Consider the following 17,917-nt stretch of genomic DNA (forward strand, 5'->3'; position numbering starts at 1 on the left):
CTGGTAAGGCATGAGGATCTGGAGATAGAACCACAGAATCCTGAGCCTGACTGCTTTCTTAAGCAGGCGCTTAAACAACCGAACTAACGGGCAGGCCCCCTTTTGAAGATCTTGAGACAGGGTCTTGCTAAGTTACCCACTGGCCTTGCACTTGGGATCCACCTGCCTCAGCCTCTAGAGTTGAGTGTGGTGGCTTAACAGGTTTTTATCAGAATCATCAGGATTCTTTGTTGTTCCTGCATTGCATGAGGCTTTCCCTTGACTACTGGGGAGAATTTGGGCTGTACTCCGTGAGGACTCCCTCTCTGAGGAATTTGCAGATGGTGGCCAGGTTGAGAGGTGAGGCCTATTGGCTGAGGGATGGCTAACGCCAGAGGAGCAGGGATTGAGGGCTGCAGACCCACACCCTGGGGACACCACGCAGTCACCTCTATCTCAGCGTAGCTGCTCCCTGCTTCAACGTGGCCCCCATCCTCCACTGTGTATTGGATCAGCTTCCCAGCCGATGAGGACCTCAGGACCGTAGGATCGTTCTCCTTCTCAAACACGCACGTCTTGTTGCCAATGGTGATTCGGTAACTGGGAGGAGGAGCAGGGCAGGGAGAATGAGGACAGCCACCAAACCATGCTGAGCCAGGCTTCCACAGCATCTCCCTTTCCAAAGCCAGCACACGTGCGTGCGTGCGTGCGTGTTACCCTCGGCCCGGCGTTAGGGACTCTACATGCCCATGACTGTTATCACAGACATGCTGAACATGAGTTCACTGAGCAAAATATGTAGCTCTTTTCTGGGTAAAAGCCAGTTGCCAAAAAAAAAAAAAAAAAGCCAGGTGCTTTTACTGACGTAACCCCAACTGACCCTGGCACAGAAAACAATCAATATTATTGTAGCTATTCTTGGTACTGGAGAATTGAACCCACTGATGCCCCACCACTGAGCTACATCCTCAGCCCTTCTAGTACTTTTATGTTTGGAGATAGGGTCTTCCTAAGCTACCCTGGTAGGACTTGAATTCATAATCCTCCCACCTCAGCCTCCTGGAGTGCTGAGGTTACAAGCATGGGACACCATGCTCAGCTCTACAGTCATCTTGAATATTAATGGAAACTACAACACGAGCTAGAAAAGAGATAATAAATGCTGCCCAGGTGTGAGTCAAATCTGCCTCCTCCCAAAACAATGAGGACTGCAGATGATGTCACCTCTAACTGGTACCTTTCACAGGTGGGGCCTCTGGCATCTGTGCATACACATGGGCACACACACACACACACACACACACACTTTCTTTTTTTGTGTGTGTGGAACCAAGGATTGAACTCAGGCCCTTGCGCTTGCCAGGGAAGCACTTATTCCACTGAGCCATCTCCCCAGCCCACACACACACTTTCACACATGCCAGTTTTCCTTCTCTTTGGCCAGGGCCTGCGTCTTCTGCTCTGCCTGGGGACCTCTGCAGATGAGTATGGCTCGACACACTGGAGCTGGAAGGTGTGCAGAGCCCGTGCATGATGGGCCCTGTGCCCAGAGCTTCCAGAACACCTGCCTCCACCCAGCAACCTTTCCTGCCACCTTCTACTTACTGAACGCATCACCTTCAGACAGCTCAAAGTTCCAGGAGTTGCAGCCGGGGCACTCAACAGATGCTGGCTGCTTGCCTGCCTGGAGTAGCTCAATCACCAGCTGAATGTCTAGTGTAAACCACACCCACCCTGCATGGTGTGGATACTGCAACCCAGACACGGGGGGAGCAGGTACCTCGCCATACACTTTGCAGGCCGTGGAGTTGAAAGTCATGTTCCACTTGGGTCTGAATCCCCCCAGGTCACTAGAAAGGTGATCCTGGGGCCATTCCTTCATGCATGGAATTCAGCCAGGAGAGGAACCTCTCTAAGTGACCCCAAAATTTACCAGAGGGTTTGACTTAAGACTTGCAGGCCATTACTCCAGCCAGCTTTGCGTCCTCGACTCCCGCCCCACCAAGAGAGCTGTGCCCAGTGTCCACACACCTGTCCACCTCTTCCTTCATGTACGTGGTATAGCTGCTGCCATTGTACGACAGCAGCAACCCCCCATCGTTCAGCTGGTGGGCATCAATCTCAATGTAGCTGCCATTCATGATGAGGATGAACATGGTCAGAGACTGCCGGGCCACCTGTGGGGACAGGTTCATGTCATCGTCTGGATTCAGGATGTGCTCTTCTTGCTATGACAGCAGGCAAGGGCTGACTGTCCACTGTGGGAGTGGCGGGCTGGATGCCTCCCTCTCTGTAGCCCCAGCCCTCATGCACCCCATGGCAGTGGGCACACAGCAGACTGAAAACGGCCTGGAATCTGAGTCCCACGCGCCCCATGGGATGGACAAACAACTCCTGGCTGCAGACACAGGCCCCGCCCAGCCACGGTTCACTGACTGTGTCCTCTGGAGCCGGAGCTTCTTTTTCATTTCCATCACCAAGTAACAGTCCCAAGCAGGGCCACAACGGGTAGGGACTGTGGGAGGACAACCTGAAGATTCCAAAGTAGATTGGTAGACTGTTTACGCATCCCTGGTGTTCTGGGTTGAAACCCAACCTTGAATAGGATGGTAGTGGGAGGTAGGGGCCTTGGCAGTGATGAGGGCATGGGCGAGGACTCCTGAAAATGGAACTAGTGCTCTCAGAAAGGGACCCCGGAGAGCTTCCTTGCCACATTCCACCACATAGGACACTGAGAGACAGCATAGCTATGAACGAGGAATTTGGCTGCTATGTTTTGGACCTGGAACATTCTGCCAAAGCCTCAGTACAGAGGTGGGCTTCTGCAAGGTGGCTGCCGTGTGGGGGTGGCACGGCTGACTCTCTGGTGAAGAGGCGGGGGCTGGTGAGGCGTAGCTCACTGGGGTGTGACCTGAAAGGCCCTATCTCCCACCATGGTTCACTCTTCTCTCTCTGCTTCCTCGTGCTAGGAATTGAGCAAGCTTTGCTCCACTGGACCCTTCACTGTGCCTTCCTGTCTTGGAGCCAGCCAACTATGGACTAAAAACGTGAACCAAAACAAATCTCTCTTCCTGTAAGCTGTGAGTGTTAGATCCCAGCAATGAGGAATGTGACTGAGACATGGGTTTCCACCAGACGCTAAAGTGATGGGCGACTCGATCGTGGGTTTATCAGCCTCCAGAGCTGTGAATGAGCCATTTTTGTCATTCATACACCACCAGACTATGCTACATTATGAGAGCAGCCCAAATGGACCGGGAGACCTGAGCATGGACTGTGACACTGCTCGAAGACCAGCTCTGCCCAGGGCACACAGGAGACGCGGGGCCATCGAGCAAGACCCACGTGGGCAGGCCCAGCCCCGCTCTGTGTCGGATCCAGCTGGAACACCTGCTCCACTATACTTCATCATGTATGTTCTCTCTCAGAAAACAGACTTCCTAAAGTCCCCTCAGCCAAAACACCTATTTTGTGACAAAAGATAGCAAAAGGTATGGCAGTATGTATTCCAATATTATTTATAATAACTATAGTAATTAAAATTGTTGTCCAACAACTTCATGCCAGGACCCCAGACCTGCACGGTCCAATTTGGTCAGGTCTTATCTACGTGTGGCCATTTACATTTAAATGAGATGAAATGTGAAGTCCAGTACTTTAGTCATACTGTCACATTTCATGGGCTCAGTAGGCGCAAGTGGGCAAGTGGACAGTGCAGACAAAGTGCCCATCACTTCTGAAAGTCCTATTAGACAGCCCTACAGACACCAAACTGATGCTACAGAAATCTTGTTCACTGTCAGGCAAGGTGGTACACATCTGTAATCCCAGCTGCTCAGGAGGCTGAAGCAGGGAGATCACAAGTTCAAAACCAGTCTGAGCAGCTTAACCACTTAGTGATACGCCATCTCAAAAAAAAAAAAATTATATATGATATAGCACTTGTCTGGCATACTAAAGGCCTTAGTTTCCACTCAGTACTACAAAAAACACAAAACAAAACAAACTTGCTCACAGCATGGGAGAACTTTATGCAAAGAAATAGCAAAGCAGTTGCGGAAGAAGCCCTACCCCCCACCCCAGCCGGTATATTTGTTTGTTAGTTACCCAGTTCCAGTTCCTGTTACTTTTGTTTCTTAAAAACAGCTGGTCACTGTGAGGCACAGCTGGTCACTATGACGCGTATTGTAAGAACCAAGCTCCAATTGACAAGCCATGCTGCCTCTGTACTTCCTGCCTGCTTGTCCCATATAAGCCCCAGGCCACCAGAGATCAGGGCCTGATATTTTGAGAATGATCCTGATCAGTGCCCCTCAACAAAAATAAATCCTGGGTGTCATCTCAGTGTTTCTGCTTGCTGTAGCACAGTAACATTGTTTGTACCATGATCTCAGCCTTGCAAAATCAGTGCATAAGGAGGGAAAAAGTAAAGAAATCTGCTAACATGTTCAGAGATAGCTCCCAAGTCAGTTAAGAGTAAATTGGGCACTGTGATTCTACACACCTGTTTAGATTGTGTGTGTGTGTGTGTGTGTGTGTGTGTGTGTGTGTTTAGTACAGGGTCTACAGGGTCTCACTACACAGATCGGACTCGTAGTGATCCTGTTTACAGCCTCCCAAACACCAGGATTACAGGCACACGCCACCATGCCCAGTCTTAGTGTGCCCTGGGGGCGGGGCCAGCATGGCAGGCCAGGGATCGAACCCTGGTCCCTATATCTGCCTAAGCAGACACTTTAATCCTCTGAGCTATCTGGCTGGCCCCTGTTTAAAATTTTTAACAGTTTTCTACAATCAAATTGTGCCACATTATTATAGCTTAGGTCTAAAATGTCTCTAGTTCAGAGGGGTTCCTGGTTGGAGAGCCTGGGTCATCGGGGGTGTGACCTGGGGTGTGCTCTTGTCCCTGGCTCCTCCTGCTCTCTGCTTGCTGGCTGCTATGGAATGGACAGCTTATCCCCACCAGGCTCTCCCATCATGCTGTTTCTACTTTGAGACAAGCTCACTACGGACTGAACCCACTGGAAACTGAGGGGCAAACAAAGCTCTCCTCCTCAGACCAGTAGGTGTCAGGTATCTCTTGGTGACAAGAAAGCTGACACATTCAAAATAAAGTCTGTGGGGCCCTGGTGTGCACAGGTAGCAGCATTGGGGATGAAGAGGGAGAAGACTGTATCCTGGAATGGCACATTTGTTTTGCTGCAGTTGAAAATGCAATGTATGCTCAGCAATATTAAAAATAATAAAGCAAAAGAAAATAAAGTCTGCATAGCAGACTTCAACTCTGCCCTCTTTCCCCAGCCAAGAACATGAGCCTGCAAAATGACAAAGATAGGCCTTAACTGTCAGAGGACAATAAGCTCCTGTACCTTCCAATGCCACATCTCAGTGACCCTCCAGTGGACTCTAGGCCCTGCACTGAGCCTGCACATCTCAGGTAACCTGTGTCCTACATTGGCCTCAAGTGTCCCAACAGAGGACAGGGACCAGAGGAAGCTCTGCAGATGCTGATGAAGAACCAGGAAAGAGACTAGAATCCACTCATGAGTTCTTGGTGTAGCTAAGAATAAATGAACCTGGAACACTGTTCCAGCTCAGCAGAGGCTCTGGTTACACTCTGTACTAGGTGGAAGAGTGCTGCTCAGAACTCATGACTTTCATGGAACTTCAGAACGTGACAGTGTTTGGAAGTCAGATCTGTGCAGATGTAATTAGTTAAGACAAAGTCCTATTGGATGGGTGGTAGGGGTGGGGACTAAATTCAATGTGATAGGTGTTCTTATTAAGTGAGAAGAGACACAGGGGTAGGGTACAGCTCAGGAGGACAACAATGTGAGGATGCACACACACATGCACACATACACACGTGTGCGCACACACACACACACACACACACAAGAGGGAAGAAGGCTATAATGATGGAGGCAGAGACTAAAGTAATGTATCGACAGACCAAGAAAAACAAAGGATGCCAGTAACCACCAGAGGCCAGAGAGCCTGGGAACAGGCCCCTCCCTCATCCCTCTGGAGAGCCCATGCTCAGCTGACAACTGGACTATGCCTTTTGGCCTCGAGGAAAATGAAAAAACCTTCTGTTGTGTTACGTCACCATTCATAGCTCTTTTTATGCAGCCACAGGAGATGAAATGATGCTGCATCATGGTCCCTGCATCTCACTCAGCTCTACACACTCCAAAACCCAAGGTCATGGACTCCATGGGGAGCCCCAGGGAACACAACTGCTCAGGCCCAGGCATGAGGAAGTCCTCTCTAGGGATGGTTTATGGAAGAAACACAACAAACTTCCTGAAGCTTCTGGAGGATGGGGAACGTGAGAGAAGCCCAAGGACCTTACCTTGAGGATGTACTTGACACCTCCGTAAATCAACTCCACATCCACGGTGTTCAGCAGAGAATCCGCTGGGAGGACCTGGCCCCTAAGAGAGAAGACAGAGCTGTTGTCAGCCCAGGAAAGGACTGAGAAGGCCATGCCCTAGGCTCAGAAGTATCACCTAGAGCACATGCCAAGCATGCACAAAGCCCTGGGTTCTAGGTTCTATCTCTGGCACCATAAAGAAAAACTCTAGCTCTTTGCCAGATGGATCAGGCCAAAAAACTAAGTCTGATTTAAAAACACAGGACACAGATCACGCCAAGGAACCTGGCATTCCTCAGAATACAAGGAATTGCTCAAGGATGTGAAATTTTACAAAGCTTTTTCAGGTTAAGTTTGGTGGCATGTGCCTGTCATCCCAACACTGGGAGGCTGATACAGGAGGACGAGAAGTTTAAGCCCAACCCAGGCAATTTAGTGACTTAGTGACAGCCTGTCTCAAAATAAAAAAGGGCCAGGGCTTCAGCTCAATGCAAAAGTCCTAGGTTTTATCCCCAACCCATAAAATAAATGAACAAATAAAACAGCTTTTCAGGAGCAAAATCCATAACAGCTTCATCTGGGGGAAATTCCTAAGTGGGGACCTGCCTCCTGTCATGAAAGACACCAGTACAGAGATAGGGACTTTATTACCCCACCAAAGGACAATAGCACAAGCACTGATAACGTTTATCCTTTATTCTCTTCCTAATTTCACTTGCCTGTCACAGTAGCTCTCAATCAGAGGCAACTCTGTCCCTACTCCTGGGACACTGGGGACATAACTTTCTCAACTCAGGGAAGGGCTACTCCTGGCATCTAGTGGGCAGAGGCTGTGGATTCTGTCATCCTGCAATGCACAGGACAGGCATGCGCACACGCACGCACACACACACACACACACACACACACACACACACACACAATGGCCCAGCACTAAGTGTCACCAGAATTGAGGTGGGAATCCCAGCCTATCCGTATACCCAGTACCTGGCCCCTTTCCATTCTAGTCCTTTGCACTAGTCACTTGAGATTCAGGTAAGGGTCTGAGATAGAGCCTATCAGTAGAGACAACCTTCAGCCTACTCTGTGTCTCATCCCATCTTTCTTTTCCTTGAACTCTGAACTCCTGAGCACTACCTTGTTCCTTACATAAGGCAGCACTGGCCTCCAGGGACTGCCTGCAAAGTGACTCCTGCCTAGCGTTCAAACAGCCTACTTCCCTACCCCTCCCCTCTTCCAGGGTGGGATTTTGCAGAGGTAAGCTGGTGGGAAGGGCTCATAAGGGCCTGGTGACTGATCTGCCACTCAAAGCACAGCCTGCCCTCTGCCCTCTGCCCTACTTAACACATAACACAGGCCCCACCTTTCCAGAGAGTGCAAGAAATCCGTCATGCACGTTCTGAACATCACATCTGCCACGTTCAAGGCCCCGCACACCACCCCGAGCATGATGTCCGGCTTCTCCGCCTAGGAAAGACTCCAAGTCTCAGCATCTGCAGGGAGCTGTGGGTCTCAGCCACCTGGAGGGGAGACGCAGCAGCTCCCCACCTGCACTTTCTGGGCGATGAGGTAGTCCAGCCAGCCGGTGTCAATGTCATTGTTCTGGAAGCTCTCGGTCTCGAGGAGGTTAATGAGATATTCCACAGTGGTCCGGAAGTCACCCCGGATGGACAGTTCCTTCAAAGCCACCACCATGTTCCTTGAGGGAAATAACACATGATTGTTTTCCAAACTCCTACTGAGATCCCACGCAGTTTTCCAGAAGTAGTTTTCAGAGTGCCGAAAGAGCACAGGAGTTAAGATTGGGCTGCGTTAGTTACTCACTGCCCAAGTAACCCTGGACAAGTGACTTAGCTACTCTGGGCCTCAGTTATCTCACCTGGGAAATGGGGAAATAATCTTGAAGTCCCACAGATGTTGGAAGATTAAAATGAGACGTTGCATGTAAAGCACCCAGTCACTGATCAACAAATGCCAGCTGCTGCGAATGTGATGAAGTAACACTAGCTAATGGTTAGCAGAGAACGGGCAAGCTCTGCGGGCGACACTGGGTCTGTCCCCCTAGGCCTATTCAAGTCTCCTCTTCCCAGAGCTGGAGCCACCTCCAGCCATCCACGAGGCTGCTCCACCCAACAGGGTCACAGTGTACCTGCAGGTGGGGATGGCTGCCACCTGGCTCAGGGGCAGGGGCCCAGTGGCAGACTCCTCAAAATAACAGCCTCCAACTTCAAAAAGTGTTTAAGGGGAAAACGCATGAGAGGATGGCAAGGTCCTGAACGGACCTCTTCCTCCCGAGGGACCATGGCCCGGGGAGCTACCTAGCCGTAAGGAAGGGGCAATTGCAGTCCCATTTGGGGATGAGAAAATGAAGACACGGAGAGATCAAACATGGGTAGGACTAAGCTTTGGGGAACCCGCGATGGGCTGGAACTACAAGCTGGAAGCACAGCCAGTCAAGAGCGACTGACTGATGGGTCCCTGTGTGCTGGGGACACTCCCACGGCAGCCCTGAGAGGTCCGTTGTCCTTGGAAACTAGTGTCAGGAATTCAAGGCAGTTGATCCCCTTATTGGACTCTAACAGCAAGAGAAAAGTTGGAATTATTCCCTCCGAACTCTGAGAAGGTTACGGTTAGTCATGGACAGCATGGGATGAAGCCCAGGTCACTCTATTGGGAGGGCGCTGGCTGGGTACGCCACCTCCCACCTCCTCCTCCAAGCCTTATATGCCATAAATAACCCTCCACACATCACAAGTCTAAATTGGCCATGAAACACGATTAAAATGAAGTATTCAAAGCTGGCAAGCAGGCCCAGTCATTAAAACTGCCAAACTCAATTCAATGAATGTCTGGCTAGATGCCCCGGGCCAGAGTCTAATGCTTTTTAAATGAAATATTCGCAATGCCTTTGGGCTTTGTCACTCTGAAGGGCAGCTATCCACCCAAAATGAGAATGTTTAATTACAGTGTGAGCTGGGTTTTTACCCTTCTCTCCCCTTGTCAAGGCTGGGAAAATGTAAGATGTGGCATTTCAGAATTCCCGGTCCCTTGACCAGCCCATGTTACTGAGCACAGCAGGAATTATGACAAATATGGATGCGGCTCAATGGGGGACACAGGCTGTAGTCACATTAGAACAGATCCCGAAAAATTTGGAACTGGGTGAACTTCCAGAACTCAAGAAGTTTCCATCCTTTCTCTCAGCTGCAATACTCAGAACCTTTAAAACTCTCAGTGTTACCTGGAATGTTCTTTAGGTCTCCTTTAAGTTAGACAGTATATAAGATTGAGACCGAACAGCTTTCATGAGTACATTGGGCTTCCTGGGTCTCCAATGAAGGAAGAGAATTTGTTCTTTTTCTTTTAATTTTTGAGACAGGGTCTCGCTATAGAGCCCAGGTGGGGCTTGAACTCAAGGTGAGCCGCTACCACAGCCTCCTAAGTGCTGGGATTGTATGTATGGTCCACAATGTCCAGCTTTGTTTTTGAACTTCAAGCAGAGAGGCACTTACAATAGAGTCTGCCTGTGACTCATAGCCTTGGACTCCTAATATCACATCTTGAGGGTTTTTAGTTCTTACAGGAGGGAAGGAATGAAGCAAAAAAGCAAGAAAGGACTAGGGGAAGGAGAGACAGAGGGAGGAAAGACGAATAGACTAGGGTAGTAAAGAGAGACAGAGCGAGCAGGGAGGAAAGGAGCAGGAGGCAGGCAGGAGATACTGACGAAATGGCCTCCTCCCGGTTCTCGCCCCACGAGAAGCAGTGCCCAAACTGGGAATCAGCAAACTCATGTAAGCCTCCTGTGGCGGCGACGCTGAAGTAACCCCATACGTTCTTGCTGCTACGGAAATTCAGTTCCTGGACTGTCCCGGAGCTTGGCTTAAACCCCTAGAGTCCAGATAAGACAAAAAGAAAAAGAAGAAAAAAAAAAGCATAAGGGAAAATCATCACTCTAGATCTATTTGCATCAGAATTCAGGTCTAGCGCCTGCTTAGGCAGACACAGGGACCAGGGTTCAATCCACTGCCTGCCATGCTGCCTACCCCTCAGGGGGGTGTTGAGATGGAGATTGAAGCTGGGTGTGGTGATGCAGGCCTGTAATCCCAGCACTTGGGAGGCTGAAAACTGGAAGATCACAAGTCTGATCTGTGTAGTGAGACCCTGTAGATCCTGTACTAAATATATTTTTTTTAAAAAAAATTCAGTTCTAGGAAAACCCAGGAACACTGACCACAATCAAAAGCTTAGTTGCTCGTATATATTGCTACTTCTTGCTAAGGTTGTGTGTAGCAATTTGTAGTGAATCCTCTTGGCTATAACTCTGACTTTTAAAAAATTGTACAACAGCCTAGTTTAGATGAGGGGGAGGGCCAATGTAATGGCAGTGAATTTTGATTACTGAAGGAGCTGAATGAGATATGTTCTGATTTAGACACTGGACATTGTAGATAATAAAACTTTAAATAAAAATAAAAGTAAGGGGCTGGGGAGATAGCTCAGAGGTCTAAGTGCCTGCCTGACAAGTACAAGGACCCAGGTTCGATCCCTGGTACCGCATGCCGTGCCGCCATGCTGGCCACTGAAACCAGGCGTTCATTTTCATTCCTGAGAATGAAAACAGCTAGCACTGGGGAGGCTGAAAACAGGAGGATCACTATGAGTCCAAGCTGCGTAGCAAGACCATGTACCAAATAAATAAATAAATATTTAAAAATTAAAATAGGGGCCAGGGAGATGGCTCAGTGGAATAAGCGCATCCCCGGCAAGCGCAAGGGCCTGAGTTCAATCCCTGGTTCCACAAAATAAATAAATAAATAAATAAATAAATAAATAAATAAATATTAAAATAAAAAAATAAAAGTCGGGGCTGGGAGCATAGCTCAGTAGTACAGCACTTCTTAGTGTGTGTGCAGTTTCAGTTCCAGCCCCAGTACTGACAAAAAGAAAGGTGAAGAGTATGCAGATTTCTTACTCTGCATGAAGATTTCTGAAAATGAAAAGAGCTGGTGTACCCTGTGTGGAGCCGTGTATTACATTTACTAACGCACAAAGGGTTCCTTTTTGGAAGGCGCCCCACCTCCTTCCCAGCAGAATCTTGGTGAGGGTGGGTGGACATGGAACAGCCTCCCGAGGGCTGTGGTTCCCGAGGTAACGAGGCACATCCACTTAGCAGAGGAGGGGCTGGGGAAGTGGCTCAGTGGAATAAGTACTTCCCTGACAAGTGCAAGGGCCTGAGTTCAATCCCCAGTTCCACAAAAAAAAAAAAAAAATCACTTAGCAGAGGAGCCTGGGGTCCAGAGAGAGATGGAGAATTCTAGAGGCCGGGGCTGCTTCCAAGGCCAGTTTTCCATCCTTCCAGAACTTGTAGTAACCCCCCTGCTCTCTGAGCAACTCTCAGTCTGCTTGACCACCAGGGTTGATGTTTAGCTTGCAAAGATCCCAAACAGATATGGGTCCGCTGGCTTCACACTCTTTAATGAAAAGCGGGAGCTCTCTTACCCCAAGTTTCTTGACTATAAGCATTAAAGTTATAAACATTACACAGTGTCCACACAAATTTTAAAAAAAATCATGCTACCTCATTGATATTCACAATTTTTATGTTTATATATATGTATTATGTATACATACATTTAAATTATATGTGCATATAATTTCATGTTAAATATATTAAATTATTTATTTATTTATTTATTTATTTTTGGCAGAACCAGGGATTGAACTCACGCACTTGAACTTGCCAGGGAAGTACTTATTCTACACCAAGAATTTTTTTTTTTTTTTTTTTTTTTTTTTGGTAGAACCAGGGATTGAACTCAGACCCTTGCACTTGCAGGGAAGCATTTATTCTACTGAGCCATCTCCCCAGCTAAATTTTTTAAATAAAGTAAAATAAATAATCTGCAGTATATTAATGAGTTATAGGATAATCTGGTCAGTGAGCATGTGAACTGTGATAGATATCAGTTGGCCCATTTTTCAAGATCTAAGAACAAGTCACAAAATTATATATATATATATCACACACATATATATAGTTTGGGAAAAAATATATTCCCCATTGTTAATGTAACTATCCTATATCTTAAATATACACTAGTAAAAAAGATCAAGTCATAAAAGGACTTTTCATAATGCACCAAATTCTATTTATATTATAGCAAAAACACAGGCAACCAAGGATGCAATGTCCTGGGCTCTAAACCTGATGTTGGCCCGAAAGATGGCCAGCGTGCTGTGACTGGGCTTGCCTGGCCTCAGCAGGACCCCACAGGAGGCACAGGAGCAATGACCCCAGCCGCTGGCTGTCATCTATACCACCACCTAGTAGTAGCAGCACTGTCCCATAAGTACTGAAATGCTGGGTGATCTGCTTGAGGCCAGGCACTCACTGTGTGACCCATAAGCCAATAAACAGATATGTCCCTTCCACTCCCCAGGGTCCCTGTCCGCACACCCAGGAGCCTGGACAACTGGCATCTCCTCCAATGCTACATTCAGGGTCTACCCCAGGCTGGGCGGTCCGAAATGATGGAATTGCAGGGGCCCCACACTTGCCTCATCTGGATTTTCACTGGTGATTCTGGCGGCAATGACGTGGCCACGGGCGAGGGGAGGGCTTGAAGGGGCTTCAAAAACAATGGGTGTCACCCCCCATGGAGACTCGCCATACAGAAGCCGGATGTCCTTCAACCTGTGCAGCGGCACACCCATGGCAATCTGAAATCAAGAAATCTACCCTACAGATCAGTCCTGCAAGATTCCAGAGGAAGAGGCTCAGTCAATGATTTCAGGTAGACCGAGCACAGAGCACCTGTGCTGTACTATGGCGTGACAGGCAGTACAAGACAAGGCTCCTGCCGAGCAAACATCATCCCTATGGAAGGAAGCATCCAGAAAACAGCGCTGCCCAGCAATGCAGCGTGGGCATAGAGGTCAAGGTGTAGACTCTCAGAGCGAAGGAGGCAAGTGACAGTGTCGGACAGAAAGGTGAGGGGGATCGTGTGAAGGACACAGGAAAAGTTGGAAGGAAGAACAAACAAAACCCAGGCATTCTGGATCCCGTGTAACCACGGACTGGTCTGGACGTCTGGTGCCTCTTGACCACTGCACTAAGAACAATTCAAAATCGCCTCTGTGATATTCTGCTAAGAAATAACCAAGAACAAGGGACATGCTGCCTGAACTTGTCCAAAATGCAAACATCACACAAGACCCTCGGTTTTATTCCAAGTACTCCATGCAATTAAAAAAAAAAAAAAAAAAGTCCATGTCAAGAATAAAAAAATAAGGCCTGGTGGCACACACCTATAATCCCAGCACTTGGGAGGCTGAGGAAAGAGGGTCACTGTAAGAGCAGGACAGCCTGGGCTACACAGTGAGTTCAAGGCCACTGGATTACCTAGTGAGATCCTGTCTCAAAAAAAAAAGAATGAAAAAATAATACCAGGGAGAGCTTTGACTCACCTGAAAATTTTTAAACTAAAAGTAGATCAAATAAAACAACAATAACTCTAGAGATGAAAGAAGGGGAGATGGGAAGGAAAGAATAAAGAATATAAGAGAGGGGAAGGGAGCAAGTGTTAAAAAGATTTTTAAGAGTTCTTTGAGTTTTTGTAACCATGGGTCAGTGGTTCTTAACAGGTCCAGTACAGTCCCCAAAAGGGACAAAAAAAATTTTATTCTTCTTATGTATAAAGCACAGAGATAATACGTAAAAAGATACAGATCTGTGATGACAAAATTTCACCAGGAAGAGATCAGAGAAAAATACCTGTAGAATCTCCTCAGAGAGGCTGATTGCACAGTTTGATGGACAGCGCATCCCCAAAAGTCTCACGTGTTCAGAGGTGGAGTCTTTGGAAAGTGAGTGCCTTGTGGGACACTGTACTCATTAGGACACTGACCCAGTGTGGAGCTCATGTGATGTTAAGGCAGGCCTGGTCGGAGGGGTGTGTCACTGCAGTTGTGACCAGGCTCCTCCTCTCTTCTCCCCCTTGCCTCCTGGCTACCATGGCGTGAGCAGCTTTCTTCCCCTGTGCCCTGCTACCATAGTACCATTCCTTGGAGCCCAGCCAGTCATGGACTAAACGCCCAGAAACCGTGGGCCAAACAAATCTTTCCTCCTTTTCAGCTGTAGGTGTCTAGTCTTTTGTCCTGGCAACAGGAAAGTGATGAACACAGTAATAATCGAAAAAGGTGGGGAAATCCTTCTCTGGGTCTATGAATAGGTGTCAGGGGCCCACAAATGCTCTGAAGTCACATGAAAAAATATTTTCCTGGGGAGAAAGGCTACCACTTCTGCCCATTTCTGTAATGGCTCTTGGCCAGACAAGAGACAATAACATTTTAGAAGGTTCTTAGTTTTCATGGTTCCCATCAGTATACCTTAAAATTGTCATTTCCCCAGGGACAACCTGCCAAAAGAGGGACAGGACCAGGTCTCCCACCCGGGCTGGAAGAAACCTCAGGTGGAGGCCCATTTCCTCACCTGGAGCTGGGCAGCTGGCAGGTTGACGTCCGCAATCATTTCTGTACAAGGATGCTCCACCTGCAGGCGGGGATTCAGCTCCAGGAAGTGGAAGCTGCCGTCCTGGCTGTAGAGGTATTCGACTGTCCCTGCACTCACATAGCCCACGGTCTTGGCCAGGCGGACAGCGCACTGCAGTGAAAGAGATAGAAACCCAGTTTCCAGTGGTGTTCTCAGGTGAATCGTTAGTGGTCTCTGACTGGCTTAGAGGACCTGCTGCTTGGGAGGCAGCTGGGAGCCTCCGAGGTCAGCTGATCAGACACATCCCTGAGCTGCTGCAGTCACCTCTGGGAGGGGCCCCTCCTCCTCTTCCTGGGCCCACCCACCTTCTGGCCCACCCCACTTGGCGAGTGTACCTGCTCCATGAACTCAAACACAGCTGGTGTCGCGATGGTGGCCGGGGCCTCCTCGATGATCTTCTGGTGCCGCCGCTGGATGGAGCAGTCCCGCCCGAACAGTGACACGGCATTGCCGTACTGGTCAGCCAGGACCTGGACCTCCAGGTGCCGGGCATGCTGGGCCAGCTTCATGAGGAAGACGGGCGAGCCTGGGACCTCACTCTGCACCTGTGGGCAGCAGGGCCGCTCAGTCTCTGTGGAGAAACCGGCTGTGGGGGCTCCCAGAGGTTCTCAGGAGAGACCGTCATGTAGCAGCCATGCAGTTAGAGGACAGCTCCAAGGACCCACACATTCTCACCCTTTGTTGTTCCTCACCCAAAGACACAACATTCTCATGTTTTTAGGTCAATCATTGTGAAAAGGGTAAAACACTTTTCTACACAATCCTATTTCTTAAGGAGAGCACCCTGGGAGTCTTGTGTACAGCATGTGGACTACCACTGACAATAACATATCATATTCTCAAAATTTGCTGAGAAAATCAGGCGTTCTCCCCAAACACACACAAGTGGCAACCATGTGAGCTGACGGACCTGTGAACTTGACCGAGATCTTCATTCTTCATTAAATGTACATATAAAAGAGCATCCTGTCTTGGGCCTTCGATATATGCAGGGGTTTTGTATAATTTTATTTATTTTTTTATTTTAATGTACTACAAGTAGGTATTAAGAAAAAATAATAACACTTCTCACTTCTAGGAAAAATTAAAACAAAATGTCTAGCTCTCCCGGGCTTCTTCTGGTGTTTGATACTGGGTCTTACTTATACTTTGTCTTCCTGTCTCAGTCTCTCATGTGCTTGGATTACAGATGCACATTACTGTGCCCTCCTCCTTAGGTCTTTATGTAAGAAAATAATTCAGAGAAGAAGCAAAACGAAGTAGTAGTTATAGTAGCAGGCTAGGATGGTGGTGCACACCTGTAATCCCAGCCCTGGGGAGAATGGCACAGGAGGAACATGAGTTCAAGGTCAACCTGGGCAACTTATTCAGATCCTGTCTTGAAATAAAGTTTTAAAAAGCTGACAATATAACTCAGTGATAAAGCACTTGCCTAGCGTGCTCAGGTTCCTGCATTCAATCTCTAGCACAACAACTTTAAAAAAAGTTTCATAAATAAGTTTAGAGGCACTGTACCATCATCAAAATAATTGTGAGCCCTGGAACAACATGATAGAAATGTTTATGATCTATCATTTCGAGTATTCTAATGTATAAGAAAATGTAGTTTAGACTCTATAAAATATACATAGGAATGAGGTCTAGAAGATAATGTAGAAATATTAAAATAGTTTGGTTTAAGAATGGGAAAATGACTGGGCATGGTGGTGCACACCTATAATCTCAGCACTTAGGAGCCTGAGGCAGGAAGACCATGAGTTCAAGGTTATCCTGGGCTACATAAGCAAGTTCAAGGCCAGCCTGAACTACATAGTGAGATCACGCCTCAAAGGAGAAAAAAAAAGAACAATGGTAAGGTGGTCAGGATGATTTTATTTAAACAAGGAAAAGAATACACAAAATGTACTATATGCCCAGGCATGGGAGTACTACATGCCAGTGTAACCCCTCTAAACATCAGTACTAACAGGCATGATAGTTTTGGGGGTTTTTTATTTATGTATTTGGTACAGGGTCTCACTATGCAGCTTGGACTCATAGTGACCCTCCTGTTTTCAGCCTCCCCAGCACTGGGATTACAGGCATGTGCCACCATGCTCGGACTCAGTCACAGGCTCAGCATGCCCTGGGTGGTGGAGCTGGTATGGCATGCGGGACCAGGGATCAAACCCTGGACCCTGCACTTGCCAAAGCAGGTGCTTAGTCTGCTGAGCTATCTCATCGGCCCTAAGTATAATAGTTTTAAAGAGGAAAACAAGAGTTTTGTAAAGTACACATTTGTAATCTCAGCACTCTAGTTATGTTGAGATAGGAGATTGCAAGTTTCAGCCCAGCATGGGTAAACTTAGTGACTTAGCAAGACTCTGTCTCAAAATTTTATAAAAAGGACTGGAGAAGTACCTCAGTGTGAAGGTCCTAAATTTAATCTATAGTACTGGATGGAAGGGAGGGAGGGAGGAAGGAAGGAAGGAAGGAAGGAAGGAAGGAAGGAAGGAAGGGAGGGAGAGAAGGAGGGAGGAAGGGAGGGAGGGAGGGAAGAAGTTATAGGAGGGAGGGAGGGAGGGAAGGGCAAAGAAAGAGAAAGGAAGGAAGGAAGGAAGCTAGCTAGGTACTAGTAGCTACAAATAGGTAAATATATAATGTATTCCCACAATTAAAATTACCAAAAAATTAATTAAAACTGGTCATCTAGAACATCAAAAGTATCAAGACTCCTACAATACCTACCCCTTGACAAGTACAGTCACAAGCAGGTATTTTAACACTGTATCTATGAAATCCTTTAAAAATGCAGAGTCACAGAATCAAACCATCCATAGTAGTAGTATAAAAATCAGTGCAAACCATGATTTTCTTTAATAGTGTAAGTACATATTTGCTTCAAAATTCAGCACAGGGCCTGGGATGCAGCTCAGAAGTAAAAGACCTTGCTTAGCATGTGTGAGGCCTTGGGTTCAGTTCCCAGAACCAAAAAATAACAACAACAAAACAAAAAATAAAACAAAAAATAC

The 17,917-nt window shown here is 47.6% G+C and overlaps 1 protein-coding gene across 1 annotated transcript in view; it reads right to left on the reverse strand.

Moving 5' to 3' along the window:
* Acacb (acetyl-CoA carboxylase beta) overlaps window positions 1-17,917 on the reverse strand; it is a 185,526-nt gene that overhangs the window by 63,997 nt on the left and 103,612 nt on the right. The window contains exons 8-16 of the mRNA XM_004636347.2: window positions 15,242-15,477; window positions 14,847-15,017; window positions 12,914-13,075; window positions 10,080-10,243; window positions 7,904-8,054; window positions 7,719-7,822; window positions 6,335-6,416; window positions 2,011-2,156; window positions 429-579 (exon numbers count right to left, since the gene is read on the reverse strand). Coding sequence (XP_004636404.1) covers window positions 429-579; window positions 2,011-2,156; window positions 6,335-6,416; window positions 7,719-7,822; window positions 7,904-8,054; window positions 10,080-10,243; window positions 12,914-13,075; window positions 14,847-15,017; window positions 15,242-15,477 — 1,367 coding nt within the window. The remainder of the gene's footprint in view (window positions 1-428; window positions 580-2,010; window positions 2,157-6,334; window positions 6,417-7,718; window positions 7,823-7,903; window positions 8,055-10,079; window positions 10,244-12,913; window positions 13,076-14,846; window positions 15,018-15,241; window positions 15,478-17,917) is intronic.

This window comes from Octodon degus, unplaced genomic scaffold (assembly GCF_000260255.1).
Source record: "Octodon degus isolate 3935 unplaced genomic scaffold, OctDeg1.0 scaffold00079, whole genome shotgun sequence".
NCBI lineage: Eukaryota > Metazoa > Chordata > Mammalia > Rodentia > Octodontidae > Octodon > Octodon degus.